This window comes from Peromyscus eremicus, chromosome 5 (assembly GCF_949786415.1).
Source record: "Peromyscus eremicus chromosome 5, PerEre_H2_v1, whole genome shotgun sequence".
Classification (NCBI taxonomy): Eukaryota; Metazoa; Chordata; class Mammalia; order Rodentia; family Cricetidae; genus Peromyscus; species Peromyscus eremicus.
Genome location: NC_081420.1, coordinates 4,348,709 through 4,366,949, shown reverse-complemented (window position 1 = coordinate 4,366,949; position 18,241 = coordinate 4,348,709). Strand labels below are relative to the sequence as shown.

General features: G+C 43.1%; 1 protein-coding gene across 7 annotated transcripts in view; it reads right to left on the bottom strand.

Annotated features, from left to right (window-relative positions):
* The window catches only part of Agtpbp1 (ATP/GTP binding carboxypeptidase 1), a 161,390-nt gene that overhangs the window by 15,123 nt on the left and 128,026 nt on the right, over window positions 1-18,241 (bottom strand). For 6 of the 7 annotated variants that reach the window (XM_059262789.1, XM_059262783.1, XM_059262788.1 and 3 more), the window contains one exon: window positions 17,716-18,060. The exons of the other annotated variant lie outside the window; for it this stretch is intronic. In XM_059262789.1, coding sequence (XP_059118772.1) covers window positions 17,883-18,060 — 178 coding nt within the window. In that variant the 3' untranslated portion in view covers window positions 17,716-17,882. Of the gene's footprint in view, window positions 1-17,715; window positions 18,061-18,241 lie in introns of those variants that run through there. 7 annotated transcript variants of the gene reach the window in all.

Below are 18,241 nucleotides of genomic sequence, written 5' to 3'. Positions count from 1 at the left end.
TTGATTTTACCTTGTGCTTCCACAGGGTGCAGAAGGCGTGACTGCTGGCAGGAAGAGGACATGGGCTCTCCACAAACAGAAGGCAGAAATACAGGACTGCCGGTAGGTAGGTAGGTCAAAGCCCTAGAACTCTCAAATCTACCTCCAGTGGTAGATATCGCCATATTTCCTCCAGCAAGTCTCCACCTCCTAAAGGTTCCATGTCAAATCCCAAACAGTGCCACCAACTGGTGACAGAACATTCAAAAACATAAGCCTTGGGGAACATGTCTCATCCAAAGCCACCGCACAAAGAGAGGATGACAGAGCAATGTACTCACCTCATGGTATCCAGGAAGCAGAGAGAAAAGGGCTAGAGACAGGTGCGCCTCTTGAGAGCACTTCCTCAATGACCTGCTTCCTCCAACTAGGTCCTACCATCTAAGAGTCCATTCAGCTATGCACCCAACACAGATGAATCTATCCACAAGGCCAGCATTCTCATGACCCAATAATCCTTCAATAGTGGCACTAGCTTGGGACCAAGTCATCAACATATCAGCATCAGAGGACATTCCAGATCTAAGTCACAACATCCAAGGATGTCCTTTGTTCCCTTGAACAGATTCAGAAAGTTTAGAGAAAATTCACAACGGGTAAGAATCAAGGCTTTCCAAGCAAGAAAGATAAAACAAATCTACTGTGAATTTGTGTTCACTTCCCCTTCTCAGCACAAGAATTTTGTGTGGCTTGAACTTATGAAGGTCCGCATGCTACCATAGTTCCCGTGAGTTCGTATGTGCATCAGTCCTGTTGTGTCTGGAAGATGTTGTTTCCTTGTAATTACCCACCACCTCTGGTTGTTTTATTTTCTGCCAGTCGGCTTTCTTTCTCTTCCTTCCTTTCCTTTCTTTTCCTTTCTCTCTCTCTCCCTCCTTTCTTTCTTCCTTTTCCTTCTTTCCTTCTTTTCCTCCTCCTCCTTTCTTCTTCTAGTTTGTTTTTTGTTTTGCTTTTTTTTAGTTTTTTTTTGTTTTTCTTGTTGTTTGTTTGTTTTGAGAGAAAAAGAAAGCACCCAAGTGAGTTTACACAAAGTTAAAATGGGAAGGGGGTGGGGAGGGAGGTGGGAAGGAGCAGGGAAGAGTTGGGAGGGGGGAAAGAATATAATCAAAATATATTGCACTAAAAATTTTTAAATAAAAAAAATTTTTAACAATCTGATTACCGGGATAGGCCAGTTCAGGTACCCTCTCCACTATTGCTAGTAGTCTAATCTGGAGTCATCCTTATGGATTCCTGGGAATTTTCCAAGCACTCTCTAACCCCATAATGTCTCCCTCTATCAAGATATCTCTTTCATTGCTCTCCCACTCCGTCCCTCCCCCAGCTTGACCATCCCGTTCCCTCATGTTCTCATCCCCCATCCCCTACCCTCTATTGCCCCACCACACACCCTCAGTTTACTCATGAGGATCTTTTTTGTTTCCCCTTCCCAAGGTGATCCATACATCCCTCTTAGGGTCCTCCTTCTAGTTTCTCTGGAGCTGTGGGTTGTAGTCTGGTTATCCTTTGCTTTACATCTAGTATTCACTTATGAGTGAGTATATACCATGTTTGTCTTTCTGAGTCTGGGTAATACTCCATTGTGCATATGTACCACATTTTCTTTATCCATTCTTTGGTTGGGGGGCATCTAGGTTGTTTCCAGGTTCTGGCTATTATAAATAATGCTACTATGAACATAGATGAGCAAGTGTCCTTGTGGTATTCCTTAGGTATATGCCCAAGAGTTGTATCATTGGGTCTTGAGGTAGATTGATTCCCAATTTTCTGAGAAGTCACCATACTGATTTCTAAAGTGGCTGTACAAGTTTGCATTCCCACCAACAGTGGAGTGTTCACCTTACTCCACATCCTCTTCAACACAAGCTGTCTTCAGTGTTTTTGGTCTTAGCCATTCTGACAGGTGTTAAGATGGTATCTCAGAGTCAAATTGATTTGCATTTCCCTGATGACTAAGGATACTGAGCAATTCATTAAATGTCTTTCGGCCATTTGAGGTTCTTCTATTGAGAATTCTCTGTTTAGATCTGTAGCCCATTTTTGTTGTTGTTTGTTTTTCGAGACAGGGTTTCTCTGTGTAGTTTTTGGTGCCTGTCCTGGATCTCACTCTGTAGACCAGGATGGCCTCAAACTCACAGAGATCTGCCTGGCTCTTCCTCCCGAGTGCTGGGATTAAAGGTGTACACCACCACCACCCAGCCTATATAGCCCATTTTTTAATTGGATTGTTTGGTATTTTGGTGTCTAATTTCTTGAGTTCTTTATATATTTTGGAGATCAGCCCTCTGTCAGACATGAGGTTGGTGAAGATCTTTTCCCATTCTGTAGACTGTCATTTTGTATTATTTACTGTGTCCTTTGCCTTAAAGAAGCTTTTCAGTTTCAGGAGGTCCCATTTATTAACTGTTGCTCTCATTGCATATACTACTGGTGTTATATTTAGGAAGTGGTCTTCTGTGCCAATGTGTTCAAGACTACTTCCTACTTTCTCTTCTATCAGATTCAGTGTAGCTTGATTTATTTTGAGGTCTTTGAACCACTTGGACTTGAGTTTTGTGCTTGACAACAGATATGGATCCATTTGCAATCGTTTAAATGTTGAAATCCAGTTATGCCAACACCATTTGTTGAAGATGCTTTCTTTTTTCCATTGTACAGTTTTGGCTTCTTTGTCAAAAATCAGGGGTTCATAGATATGTGCATTAATGTCAAGGTCTTCAATTCGATTCCACTGGTCCATGTGTCAGTTTCTATGCCAATACCAAGCTATTTTTATTACTATAGCTTTATAATAGAGCTTGAAGTCAGGGATGGTGATGCCTCCAGAAGTTGCTTTATTGTAAAGGGTTGTTTTAGTTATCCTGGGTTTTTTGTTTCTCTATATGAAGTTGAGTATTGTTCTTTTGAGGTCTATGAAGAAATGTGTTGGGATTTTGATGGGGATTGCATTGAATCTGTAGATTGCTTTTGGTAAGATTGCCATTTTTATTATGTTAGTTCTATCTATCCATGAGCATGGGAGATCTTTCCATTTTTTAATATCTTCTCCAATTTTGTTCTTCAAAGACTTAAAGTTCTTGTCATACAGGTCTTTCATTTGTTCGGTTAGCATTACCCAGGGTATTTTATATTATTTGTGGCTATTGCAAAGGGTGATGATTCTCTGATTTCTTTCTCAGTCCATTTAGCATTTGTATATAGAAGGGCTGTTGATTTTTTTGAGTTAATCTTGTATCCTGCCACATTACTGAAGGTGTTTATCAGTTGTAGGAGTTCCCTGATAGAATTTTTGGGGTAACTTATGTAGACTATCATATCATCTGCAAATAGTGAATGTTTGACTTCTTCCTTTCCAATTTGTATCACCTTGATCTCATTTTGTTGTCTTATTGCTCTAGCTAGAACTTTGAGTACTATATTGAATAGATATGGAGAGAGTGGACAGCCTTGTCTTGTTCCTGATTTCAGTGGAATTGCTTTGAGTTTCTCTCCATTTATTTTGATGTTGGCTGTCAGCTTGCTGTAAATTGCCTTTATTATGTTTAGGTATGTTCCTTGTATTCCTGATCTCTCCAAGATCTTTATTATGAAGGGGTGTTGGATTTTATTGAAGGCTTTTTCAGTATCTAATGAGATGATCATGTGGAATCCACAAGGATGACCCCAGATTAGACTACTAGCAACAGTGGAGAGGGTACCTGAATTGGCCTATACTGGTAACTAGATTGATGACTACCCCAACTGTCATCATAGAGCCTTCATCCAGTAACTGATGGAAGCAGATGCAGAGATCCACAGCCAAGCACCAGGCCAAGCTCCAGGAGTCAAGTTGAAGAGAGGGAAGAGGGATTGCATGAGCAAGTTGGGAGGGGGGTCAAGATCATGATGGGGAAATCTACAGAGACAAATGAACCAAGCTCATGAACTCTATCTACTGTGTTGCCTGCATGGGACTGGACTAGACCCTCTGTATACAAGAGACAGTTGTGTAGCTTGGTCTGTTTGAGGGGCCCCAGGCAGTAGGATCAGGATCTATCCCTGGTTCATGAGCTGGCTTTTTGGAGCCCATTCCCTAAGGTGGAACGCCTTGCTTACCCTTGATGCAGGGGGGAGGGGCCTGGTCCTGCCTCAACTGAATGTACCAGGCTTTGCTGACTCCTCATAGGAGCCCTGCCAATTGTCTGCAATTCAGTCATTGTTACAGTACATTGGATTCTCCTGTCTGAGCCCCTGAGTGTTCCTGCATGTTTGACTACTTACCTCTCAGGTTCCACTCACAGACTGTATTGTATCTACAGGACCATCAAGTGATTCTAGGTGCTAGGGTTCACAGCCAGACTTTACACAGGTCCCTCTCCAGTGCACCCTCACCAAAGGTTTAATGCTTAACATGGGGTATTTCCCCTAAAAGGGAACACTCAACAATTCAACAAAGCTGGTCAGTGATATCTCAGCACATAGAACCCTTTAGACTTACAAACAAATACATGAGAGGTATTTATCCTCAAACTGTACATTTACCAACTTTTCCTTGATCCATGAACCTTTTACAATAACCACTTTTTCTTTATCTGAATCTAGACACAGGGCACTTTTCTACAACAACAACAACAACAACATTTCTGGTGGGTATACTGGGGGACTTGCTTGTGTGGTGTCTAGCTATCATTTGTGCACACAAAAAGACATGTGATGAGAAGGCAGATCCCATAAAACATCCCATCCTGAGAAGGCTGCCAAGTTTCAGGGCCACATTGAGGACTTGAAGCACACATCCCACTGCTTCATGGGACTTCATTCCTCCTTCAGCGAAATAGTAGGCCCATGTCTGCAAGCCTATCACTGAAGCACACCAGCTAGGAAGCCAGCCCCTACAGGTTGTTACTCTGTGGCAGTGTTCTGCAGTGCTGTCAATATTTAACTGATTTCCTAACATCCATTAGCTGTATGACTTTTACCTGATTTCTGCATTTTTCAAGTGGGGATAATGCTCATCATAAATCTGTCATGAAGATTAGTCATATATGTATGTATATGTACATATGCGTTTATTTCCATACATATCTCACAGATCAGTGCCCACAATACAATGGACACTCTGGAAACTTGAGCCTTTGTAAATATCAAAGCAGAAAGCCTTCTTTTCTTCACGCTCAGTCCAGGACTGATTGGCAGGCTTAGTGTTTCCTTCGTTTGATGAATTTCTCTGTAAGATTCCCATATCAAATGAAAACAGAAACAGAAGCAGGCGGAGTCCAGTGTCCTGCCATGGATTGCTTGGGCATGCGTGAGTGGCACCTGATCAGAATGGCTCCAGATATTACTGCAACCTCTCCAGCTCTTCTCCATGGCACTCACACTCACATGTGTGGTACTCACACATGTGTTAACTCAGGAGATGGTGTGGGCTAAGCTCAGCCTGTCAATGAACACAACATCCTATGCACATACAAACACAAAGCCTGCAAGCAAGCTCAGGTCACCTTTCTCTTTTTCTGTGATATAAAGATGCTTCTGTAACTCTCATTGAACTTGAAAAACTAGGTAAATTTTGAACTTTTAGCTTGGCCTTGCCACGCAAAGGTGACACTGAAGCTACAGAATAAACCTGTCTTGTAAAGTCACAAATTCTTTAAAGAAAGTAAAACAAAACTTGACAACTTTGCTATAGCAAAGATACTTTGGGTAAGAATGTTGGACAAAATGCTTCCTCTCTTTCCCCACTGGCAAAAATAAAAGCAACTTTTATGAGCATAAGAAAATACAAGGACAACAAGAAAAGACAGATGGAGAAAGGCTTGTATTAAACCATTACCTATTTTGCTAAACATAAAAGACTCAATGATCTCTTCAATTAAAAAAAAAAGATAAATGGTTACAAACAAACACCGGGTGCGCTGTCTTCTGACCAATTTTCCACGAACAGTAATCTGGAAAATGCATGAACCATTCCACAGGCTAGAAGGAAAATGTTCCCACTGAGACCTGTCACAGATGACTCAGGGGACTATTCCATCCACACCAAATACTTTGTCAGTGCCCCACCTCACTTCCTTAGGAACCCTATAGTATGTGGTGACAAACATGCATATTGTTCCAGGATGCCTAAACTGTTAACAGAGCCCAACAGAACGGGCTCACCTTGCAAAGGGAGGCACAGATCACAGGCTTCCTAAGGTGTAAGGTGACAGATCAGCACTAACAGTCCAAGGCTCCGCTTGATTCTATACTAGCAAGTCCATGTCTGTGACATGGCCTTCCAGTCTGTTCACAGGCAAAATGGAAATTCAGCAGGAAAAGGTGCTTGGTACCAACCCTTATGACCCAAGTTTGTTTCCTGGGACCCACACACTGAGAGAACCCACTCCTGTAAGTTGTCCTGACACCAGTATGTGCACAGTGGCACACATATAAATGCTCCCCCCCGCCTCCCCCCCCCCCCCCCACGCACACACAGGGAATAAATGGAAAATGGTATCTGCTGAATTGTGGTTCTATGTTACTGGACTAAGGTCACTGTGAAAGCTGCACTCCATAAAGGGCTGTTCAAATGTTCATCTATGAATCCTGTATGGACAACAGAGACAGAGATGTGGTCATATTGTGTCCCCCAATATATCGTGCACCCTAATAAACTTATCTGGGGTCAGAGAACAGAAGAGCCACTAGACAGACATAGAGATCAGAAATTGGTGGCACACACACCTTTAATCCTAGCATTCTGAAGGCAGAGATCCCTCTGGATCTCTGTGAGTTCAAAGCCACACTGGAAACAGCCAAGCATGGTGACACACGCCTTTAATCCCAGGAAGTGATGGCAGGAAGCAAAAAGGTATATAAGGCATGAGAACCAGGAACTAGAGCCTTGTTAAGCTTTTAGGCTTTTAGCAGCAGTTCAACTGAGATTCATTCCAGATGAGGACTCAGAGGCTTCCAAAAGTTTGAGGAAACAGGATCTGCTGAGAAGTTGTTGAGGTGAGGTTAGCTGTGGCCTGTTCTGTCTCTCTGATCTTTCAGCATTCATCCCAATAGCTGGCTCTGGGTTTGTTTTTATTAATAAGACCTTTTAAGATTCATGCTACACAGAAATGTACTGTTCTCGCCAGAGAATAGATGAAAATAGCTTTGGACTGGGTAAATGAGTAATATTTGCCCAGGCTGGAGAACGTCAACTCCTATTCTGTCTTTGTTTAATTAAAGTAACTCAATAAAGATATCTTTGATCCTGCTTCCTCCCTGGACCCAGCTTACCATAACTCATCACTTAAAGAGATGTTTGATTTCAATATTAGTATCTAATTTTCAAAACTTACTACATTTTGTGCATGTGTGTGTGTGTGTGTGTGTGTGTGTGTGTATACATGCACATGTGTGTAGAGGTCAGAAGATAATTTGGCCATGTAGGTTCCAGGAATCAAATTCAGGTGTCAGGCATGGTGATCAGCTGAATCGCCAGGCCCATAGTTAACAACACACATGCCTGGCATCACTGGAACTCCTTCAGGCCTAGCAACTGCTTCCAGTAGACAGCAAATGATTAGTTTACTGATGCATCTGCAACAAACCCTGCAGGCCTGCCTGCCCCCAGTGCTGCGTCAGATAGAGCTCACTCTTGACTCTTGGGATATATGCTCTAGGTGTACCCCCTTCTTCTGGAAGGACCTTGAAATACTGGCTTTCCAGATAGGTTTCACATATACCTTTGTAACTGACACACTTTTCTAGAAATAGAACATCCTGCTTATGTAGCTTAAACAACACAGAACTGCTGAAACCATGTTTCATGGACAGCTCCATATACAGATGAGTGCTAGGACAACATCTCAGGCTTTCTCCTGTCATGGTAGCTGCCACTAGCTCTGTCCTCCAAGGAAGTTCTGAAGTTCCTTCTGCTTAGACTGGCTTAGACCACAGCCCACCAAAGCCCAATCCCTGTGATCGGCACTGGGAACGTGCCACGTGGTGCTGCTCAGGTCATGTGCTTCTTCACTACTGAAGGTGTGAGACCAGCACTTAGCACATGAACACATGGGACTAGAACACTGGCTAAGCACAGGGAAGCACAGGCATTCAGGGCAACTGCATGTCTACTCTATCCTGCAAAAGGTTTGTGTTCAGCACACAGGTAACAGGGATTTTGTTTCAGATATTTTGTTTTGCTTGGCTTTTTAGGAGAGAAAGGAAAAGACTGGTAAAGGCAGCAAGCCCTAGACACTCTTCCGTACACTGAATATATGACAGTCCTTGCTGGGGACATAGAGCAGTAGGAGAGTGCTTGCTTACTATGTGCAAGGTTGTAGGCTCAATCTCAGGACTGCAAAATACAGTTTAGAACAAAGCAATGATAACCATTTAAAAAGGACCTCAAATTTTGAAATTTATCTACATGAAATGATAAAATTTAATCATTATTTCATTTGATCTGCATTTTCAAAGGACAACTAAACCATGAACTGTCAACCATTCCTAAGCAAAGGCATTGCAAGTAGAATAGACAACGACTCTAGTGCCTAGCACAGGAGTCTAAAATTTCCTACTGATGGCACCTTTAGAACAATCCACAGCAAAGCCAATCTGCTTCCTAAGGTGCAGACCACTTTTACTTACCAAGCCTAATCCAAGTGTGTCTGAGCCTTTGATGTTGAGACACAACACCATGGTTCTATAAACATACTGCTGTGCACTATAGTTACCTTGGGCTGCATATGGCCAGGAGCTTCAAGCTAAGCACACTTGCAAATCTTTCCTATTAATTTCCAATGACAAGCATCTTTCCCTGTTAGTTTCTCCACACTTGCAAAGCCAAGGATTTTTTTTCCATTTTCTTTTTTTTATTTTATAATTAATTTAATTTTACAAATCAGCCACAGATTCCCCTGCCCTCCCTCCTCCCACTCCCAGGCTCCCTCTCAATCCATCCCCCATTCCCACCTCCTCCAAGGCAAGGTCTCCCCTGGGGATTCAGCCCAGCCTGGTAGACTCAGTTGAGGCAGATCCAGTCCCCTCCTCCCTATACCAAGAATAAGCAAAGTAACTCAGCATAGGTCCTAGGTTCCAAAAAGCCAGCTCATGCACCAAGGACAGGTCGCAGTCCCACTGCCTAGAAAACTTCTAAACAGTTCAGGCTCATCAGCTGTCTCACTTATTCAGAGGGCCTGGTCCAGTTCCATGGGGGCTCCTCAGCTATTGGTTCCCAGTTCATGTGTTTCTGCTAGTTTAGCTATTTGTCCCTGTGCTTTTTCTAATCATAATGTCAATATCTCTTGCTCACATAATCCCTCCTCTCTTGCGTGGATTGGATTCCTGGAGCTCTACCTGGGGTTTGGCCATGGATCTCTGCATCGGCTTCCACCAGTCACTGGATGAGGGTTCTATCATGACCGTTAGGATGTTCAGCCATCTGATCTCCAGAGTAGGTCATCTCAGGCACTCTCTTGACCATTGCCAGTAGTCTATAGCAGAGGTATCTTTGTGGATTTCTGGGGACCTCTCTAGCACTTTGCTTCTTCCTATTCCCATGGGGTCTTCATTTATCATGGTGTCTCTTTCCTTTTTCTCCCACTCTGTTCCTGATCCAGCTGGGAACTACCAGTCCCCTAAGCTTGCTTTTCCCTGACACTTGCCCTCCATTACGCCCCCAAACCCCAGTTTGTTCATGTAGATCTCATCCATTTCTCTGTCACTGGGTGATCCTTGTGTCTTTCTTAGGGTCCTCTTTACTAGGTAGCCTCCATGGAGTTGTGAGTTACAGTCTGGTTATCCTTTGCTTTACATCTGGTATCCATTTATGAGTGAGTACATATCATGTTTGTCTTTCTGCATTTTGGTTACTTTACTCAAGATGATATTTTCTAGTTCCATCCTTTTGCCTGCAAACCTCATGATGTCATTGTTTTTCTCTGCAGAGTAGTACTCCATTGTGTATATGTACCACATTTTATTTATCCATTCTTCAGTTGAAGGGCATCTAGGTTATTTCCAGGTTCTTGCTATACAAACAATGCTCCTATGAACATAGCTAAGCACGTATCCTTTGGTATGATTGAGCATTCTTTGGGTATATGCCCAAGAGTGGTATAGCTGGGTCTTGAGGGAGGTTGTTTCCCAATTTTCTAAGAAAGTACCATATTGATTTCCAAAGTGGTTGTACAAGTTTGCATCCCCACCAACAGTGTAGGAGTGTTCCCCTTGCTCCCAATCCTCTCCAACATAAACTGTCTTCAGTGTTTTTGATCTTAGCCATTCTGACGGGTGTAAGATAGTATCTCAGAATCATGTAGATTTGCATTTCCCTGATGACTAAGGATGTTGAACAATTCCATAAGTGTCTTTCAGCCATTTGAGCTTCTTCTGTTGAGAATTCTGTGTGATCCAAGAACACATCAAAACAATTACCCACCATGATCAAGTAGGCTTCATCCCAGAAATACAAGGGCCGTTCAACATACAAAAGTCTAAATCCTCTTCAGAATTTTCAGTTTATGTTGTACAAATCCTACTGACTCCACTCTGTGCTTCAGAAGGAGTCAAGGATTTTTATGTGATTTAAAAGTACATTGCTGAGTCAGAAAAAGCCACATACCTTACTAGCCTGTGAGGTGAGGGAAAGGCTGCCATCGGGTGCCACTCAGATTTGGATACTGCAGTGAACAACCGCTAACTGAAAACAAGCATACCCAAGTCCTATCAATGACCAGTCAAGGGATAAATGACTAGCTATAACAGGGTTAGGGACCAGCAGGGCCCACATGCAAAGGAGGCTTGTAAGGTGCAGAGGTAGAATGAATGGTCCTGGTGCACTGAAAGTCACCTACCACATCCCTGGTAGAGATGTGTGTGTCAATAGTGGAAAACAAGTCCATGTGGCACTTCAAGAACTAAACTTTCAAAGTACTTATTTTCATTAAAAGAACAGACCTTTCTTCTAGATTCCCTTTATGTCATGAGATATAAATATATTTTAATCAGAGAAATAGTTTAAGAAATTCACTGTATAAAGTAGACATGTATTCTAATCACACTATTTCTTCACTAATGCAAAAACTAGTTATGCAGATAGTTACCAAACTGTCATCAAAATAAGAGAATAATACTTATTTTTCAATTCATATTTATAATTATTAAATCATATATAAGAAAGGGGATTAACAAGGATGCACTCATTGCTATCATTTCTTTCTGAATCACGCACAAGAAACTTGCATGAGTGCACTTCCTGTGTCATCCACTTCAGTATATACATGCATCATCTTAATGTGGAGATTAGAGACTTAGGATAGCATATCCATGGCTGTGGTCATGCCACTAGAAGCACACTTCCAGGTTACTTATTCCTAAGCAGGACACCAACGTTTCTACAAAGACTTAACGAAGTGGCAGAGATTCCTCCTAGTTCAAACACTGACTACAGTACAAAGACACTGAACCACGGGGTTTTGTCTTCCACTTCTATAAACACATCCATTCAAGAGATTCCTTCTTCCTCTGGGCAAAGGCAAAGAACTGACTCTCCTCTGTGGTAGGAACATGAGGCCAGCTGTCAGGAGAGCTGCCTAAGTGACACTCTGGCCTGTGCTGGCCTCTGTGCATCAAGTTCCCTTATTCCACAAAGCATTCAATCCAAAGTCTCCCTGGTGCTAGTAAACCATGATGCTGAAAGAGCATATGAGATGACACTAGTGAGTGGCCGTGTGGCCTTGCATCACCATGACCTGTGAATCTGTAGGACCACTCTTAGGTCTACAGGGCCACCTAGTCAGCAATATGTGTGAGGCCCTCCAGGTAGTTACGATGCATACTGACACTGAGAATGACTGGATTAGACCAAACTATTCCTAGCAAGTTCAAAGCTCTAGATGCAGGTGAATTACTGTGTCCACTGTCCACACCAGGCCTCACCACTGCATCTGGGGCCTGTGTACAACAAGTCCTGGGTCCACTGTTCACACCAGGCCTCACCACTGCAGCCAGGGAACTGTGTACAACAAGTCCTGGGTCCACTGTCCATGGCAGGCCTCACCACTGCAGCTGGGGCCTGTGTACAACAAGTCCTGGGTCCACTGTTCACACCAGGCCTCACCACTGCAGCCAGGGAACTGTGTACAACAAGTCCTGGGTCCACTGTTCACACCAGGCCTCACCACTGCAGCCAAGGAACTGTGTACAACAAGTCCTGGGTCCACTCTCCATGGCAGGCCTCACCACTGCAGCCAAGGAACTGTGTACAACAAGTCCTGGGTCCACTGTTCACACCAGGCCTCACCACTGCAGCCAGGGAACTGTGTACAACAAGTCCTGGGTCCACTGTTCACACCAGGCCTCACCACTGCAGCCAAGGAACTGTGTACAACAAGTCCTGGGTCCACTCTCCATGGCAGGCCTCACCACTGCAGCCAAGGAACTGTGTACAACAAGTCCTGGGTCCACTGTCCACACCAGGCCTCACCACTGCAGCCAAGGAACTGTGTACAACAAGTCCTGGGTCCACTGTTCACACCAGGCCTCACCACTGCAGCCAAGGCACTGTGTACAACAAGTCCTGGGTCCACTGTCCACACCAGGCCTCACCAATGCAGCCAAGGCACTGTGTACAACAAGTCCTGGGTCCACTGTCCACACCAGGCCTCACCAATGCAGCCAAGGCACTGTGTACAACAAGTCCTGGGTCCACTGTCCACACCAGGCCTCACCACTGCAGCCAAGGCACTGTGTACAACAAGTCCTGGGTCCACTGTCCATGGCAGGCCTCACCACTGCAGCCAAGGCACTGTGTACAACAAGTCCTGGGTCCACTGTCCACACCAGGCCTCACCACTACAACCGATGAACTGTGTACAAGAAATCCTGGGTCCACTGTCCATGGCATGCTTCACCACTGCAGCCAGGACACTGTGTATAGCAAGTATCTCAAACATTTTTGGAACTACTGACAAAAGTGAGGCCCACAGGTAAAACTTAGGCCAATTTTAGAGACTAATAACTGATACAATGATACTTTCAAGTAGGACAGTTAGGATATGGATTTATTTTTTATTTTTCAAAAAACTATGAAAATAGTAACTTTTTAACCATAAAACCTTTCTTTTCCAGTTGGCAACTACTTAAGAAAAGGTAACTCGGGTATACAAGATGTTAAGATATGTACTTCATCTATATGCTGTAAGTGTTCACGGTGAGATTTTATAATCTAAGCAATAAATTATTGACACTTGCTTTTTATACATTTTGGTGTCTCAGTTTTTAATTTCTAATTTAGCAAAAGCCAAGCACATTATATATTGTGGGCACAGTGTGAGTATATTCTCTGAAAGCACAATTATAACAAAACATGCAATAAAATAGTTACTTACAATGATAAATGATTAAATAGTATCTTATTAAATCCTTGTGGTGATCTGAAAGAAAATGGCCCCCAAAGGGAGTGGCAATATTAGGAGGTGTGGCCTTGTTGGAGTAGGTATCGTCTTATTGGAGGAAGTGTGTCACTGTTGGGACGGGAGTTGGAGTTTCTTTTTCTCAAGCTTTCCTCAGTGTGATTGTCAGTTGACTTCCTGTTACCTGCAAGATGTATGACACGGGGCTACCTCTCCAGCACCATGCCTGCCTGCATGTGGCCATGATCCCCGCCATGATGGATTAAACCTCTGAACTGTAAATGTTATATTAGAATTGCCATGGTCATGGAGTCTCCTCACAGCAATAGTAAACCCTAAGACAAAAGCTGGTACCAGGAGTTGGGTTTTACTGTGATAGGCCTGATTAGGCTTTTGTTTGGAGTAATATGGACTAAAGTACTTTAGGTTAGGAAAGCAGTGGAATGCTCTAAGCACTGCTTAATAGGGCATACTAGTAGGCGCATGGAAGACAGCAGTGTTGATAATGATTTGAAATGTCAGGAGCTGGTTCAAGAGGTTTCAGGGAAGAATTTTAGTATGTTACCTAGAAATCATTCCTGTGATATTTTAGTGAAGAAAGAGTCTGCCTGTGGCTAAAGTGAAGAGTTTTGGATTAATTTCATTGGCAGATGAAATCTCAAAAGAACCTAGTACAGACTCTGCCATGTGGTTATTAGTGGTAACTAATGAAGATTTATAATGAAAGGAGCAAGCTGAGCAAGGAGAAATATTTGAGATAAAAGGGCACTAGAAAGTGGAATGGAGCTAAATCCTCTGTTCAAGGAGATAAAAGGATTAAAAAATGGAATAAAGGGAGTGGTGCCCTCAGGCGATGGTGGCACACACCTTTAATCCTAGCAGAGGCACAGGCAAGCAGATCTCTGTGAGTTCAAGGCCAGTCTGGTCTACAGAGCAAGTTTCAGGACAGCCAAGTGAAAAAGGGGGCCATGTTCCAGCCCCAGCAAGCAGCAGAACTTGGCAGCTTTGGTCATCTGATTCTGCCGTTCGAGTTAAGGATAGAAGAAAGGAGTTAGGATCCTGTGGTTCTGATTAGCTAAAGCTGAAGAATTAGCTGTGATTAACAAGATATCAGAACTGCTGAAGTGAAACCTTTAAGTTACTGGGACCATTGATGCTGGTCAGCTGGAGCTAAGAAATTTGTGGTGATTGAAAAGAGACCAGCATCACTGAGGTGAAATCTTCTGCGAAGTGTTTCCTGAGAGAACAGAGAAGCTATGTTCCAGAAGAGGCCATGGTTGTACCTCGTGCTGGCAGCCAGACTTGGTAATGTGTAAGCGTCACCCAGGTGGTACTGGTTTTGAAGGCATGAAGGGGTCATGGAGAACTGCTGAGCCTGGGCATTATGAGAGGATGCAGCCTCAGTGGCAGTGAAGACCCAGGACTGAAGAGGTCATGCAAAGAAGTTGAGGCTTGGCTCCATGAAGAGAGCCTATGAGAGGCTATTGGTGAAAGTGCAGCCTAGTTGCAGCAAAAGACCCCAGAGTTTTGGAGATGCCAATACCATGGGATGACCACCAAGAACAGCAGCAGCAGTGGAGCTGAGCCAGGCAGAGCCTAGAAGATGAGCTGTCTGTGCTGCAGAAGGCAGAGCAGGGGAAGTGACCCAAGCCCTTTGGAAGAGTTCAGAAGATTGTGAATGGATCCCAGATATTGTATGGTTGGAATTTTGTAATTACCCAAGACAATAGAGATGCCAGAGTCATAGGACACCTGCTAAGGAGAGCTGCTAGCAGGGACTGGAACCAGCCCAAGAAAAAGAAGTGTGTTGCAGTCAACAAAGCTGAATTGAATTGGAGTGCTGAAGAGCATTTTGACATCAGACATGGAGATGCAGAATTTTTTTGTTTTTGGTTTTGGTTTTTTTCGAGACAGGTTTTCTCTGTGTAGTTTTGATGCTTGTCCTGGATCTCACTCTGTAGATCAGGCTGGCCTTGAAATCACAGAGATCTGCCTGGCTCTGCCTCCCGAGTGCTGGGATTAAAGGTGTGCGCCACCATCGCCCAGCGAGATGCAGAATTTGCCCAGCTGGTTTTCGGTCTTAATTTGTTCTAGCATTTCCTCATTATGCTCCCTTCCTGCATTTTGAAATGATAATGTATATCCTGTGCCATTATATGTTGGAAGTATATGATCTGCTTTTTTATTTTGATTTTTTACAAGTGATAACAGTTAAGAGATTGTCATGCGTCTCAGAAGAGACTTTGGACTTTGAAACAATTTTGAGACTTTTATAGGCTATGGAAATTTTTGAAGTTGGACTGAATGCATTTTTGTACTATGATATGGTTATAAGCCTTTGGGAGCCAGGGAGTGGAAAGTGGTGGTTTGAAAGAAAATGGCCCCCAAAGGGAGTGGCACTATTAGGAGGTGTGGCCTTGTTGGAGTAGGTGTGGTCTTATTGGAGGAAGTGTGTCACTGTGGGGATGGGCTTTGAGGTTTCTTTTTCTCAAGTTTTCCTCAGTGTGATTGTCAGTCGATTTCTGGGGTGATATTTTGTTTGTGATCTAACAAATAAAATTTGCCTGAAGATCAAGAGTGCAGAGCTAAGTCACTAGTTAACCATAGAGGCCAGGTAGTGGTGGCATACATCTTTAATCCCAGCACTTGGGAGGTGGAGACAGGAAATGATATGGCTGGGCAGAGAGAGGAATATAAGATGGGGGGGTTGGTGAGCTAAGAGTGTGGCAGTGGCTGGCTCCTTTGTCTCTGATCTTTCAGCATTTACCCATATATCTGACTTTAGGTTTTTATAATTAAGACCAATTAGGATTCATGCTACAGACTTCCTGTTACCTGCAAGGTGTAGTAAACTCAGCTATTCCTATCTGCATGCTGCCATGCTCCCTGCCATGATGGACTGAATCTCTGAACTGTAAGTGAGCCCCCTGAATTAAATGTTTTATAAGAGTTGCTGTGGCCATGGTGTCTCCTCACAGCAACAGTAAACCCTAAGACAATCATCATGTTCTTTCCAGAACTTGACAGCCTGAGAGCAGGACTGGCTCAGTGTCACAGTCTACCTCATTTTATTTTCTGGGATTGAGACATAGAGGATTTGGAGAAGAAACAAAACAAAACTTTTTTTGTTGTTGTTTTATTTTGGAACAGGGTCCTTGTGGCCCAGGCTATCCTTGACTCTGTATCCTTCTGTCTCTACTTCCCCAAGTGCTAGTGTATGTCACCAGCCTGGCCAACCTCTTTTTACAGTATCTATACTATATTTTTAACATGGCTCCCAAGATACCAAAGAGAACCTATATTATCTTAAATATGATAATTTTAAAAAAGCATTGATTTGGGAAAATGCATAAATCCAAAGTATACTTTAATAATTTATTTTCCATTTTAAAAGGTTTAGAAATGGCTCTAACTTAAGAATAACCAAGGAGATATACAGCAGCACCTAAGCACCTGAACAGAGTTAGCTAGTGCACAGTCTTCGGAAGTTTTGTTTTAACAGCAAAACTTAGCTCTTAAAGCAAGTATCTAGTCGCTGAGTTTGTTTTATTTGGTGATGACAGTTACCCCTGCCACAGGATAGCCAACCCTCAGCAAATGTCACTGTGAGGAACAGTTTGAATTGACTGTGGTCACCTAGAGCTCCTGTTAGTATTGGCATGCTCTAAATAAACCACCTCACGAGCCCAGGCACACAGTTGAGCTCATGCACTGGACAGCAGCTTGTGTCCTTAACCACAGTGAGGGTCTCGCAGTCCACCCATAAGGCACGAGTGAGAAGGGCGCAGCTCAATGAGAGGCACAGGCACCGACAACATCAGTCTCGAGCCTGGAGCCAGGCTGTTCAGGGAAAGGTCTGATCAAGTGTGACACAGGGTTTTTATAAGTTCTTCACACTAAAAACCTGAGCTGGCTAAAAAGATGACAAAATAAATGCAATATTTGATACAGTTTTTATTTAACTTGATAAATGTAGAATGGGATGGTTTCAAGGCAAATTCTGGATTATTTTAGCCACAATCCACAGTTCACATGATTCTGAAGAGCAATCTTATCTTCAGTAACTACCCACCTCCACACAAGCATGTCTAGAGAAATCCACGCACAGGTATATTAGTTTTCCACACTCTACTTTAGATTTTGTGTCTGGACATACTTCAAATGTATCTACTTGATGCAGGTGCCACAGGAGACAAAAAGTCATGCAATGATACTTGGGTTCTTTTTTTAAAAGTAAATCTATCATTTGATAATTCAATGCTATATAAAGTACATTGAATCTCTAAAATAAAACAAATGCCAATTTTATCATGAGTTAATAATATATTTATTGTCTTGAAACCAAACAGGCCCAAGTTCCTTCTTGTCTTCGAGTCAGTTGTCTAAAAGCTTGTCCCTCTCAAATTTCCTGTGTAATGAAAACCAAGACATTTCATTTCTTCTTGGCAATTAACAAAGATGGCAGACAGTTCAAGGCAGGTGTGCTCTTGATACCTCGGAGTCGGAAAGGGCTTCTTCTTGGGCAGAAGGCTCATAATCGCCTGTGTTTTCCGCTAATTCAACCTCTAACTCGTCATTGCTTTCTGCACTGTAATCAACTTCTTCAAGGAATCGAGGTTCATCTTCATCCAAAACATAAGTGGTGGGGCTGCAGCCAAAGCACAGAACACACAAGGCTTCGTGAGACCCAAGGCTCGGATACAAGGCCACTTCACATGCATCACCTTGACCTCAGTATCAACAGCTTGTATTAACTTGGAGGTCTTATCCAAATGAACAAGGTGAGAGGTTTATAATGGTTGAAGGCCACCTGTCCTGGCAGTGTGGGG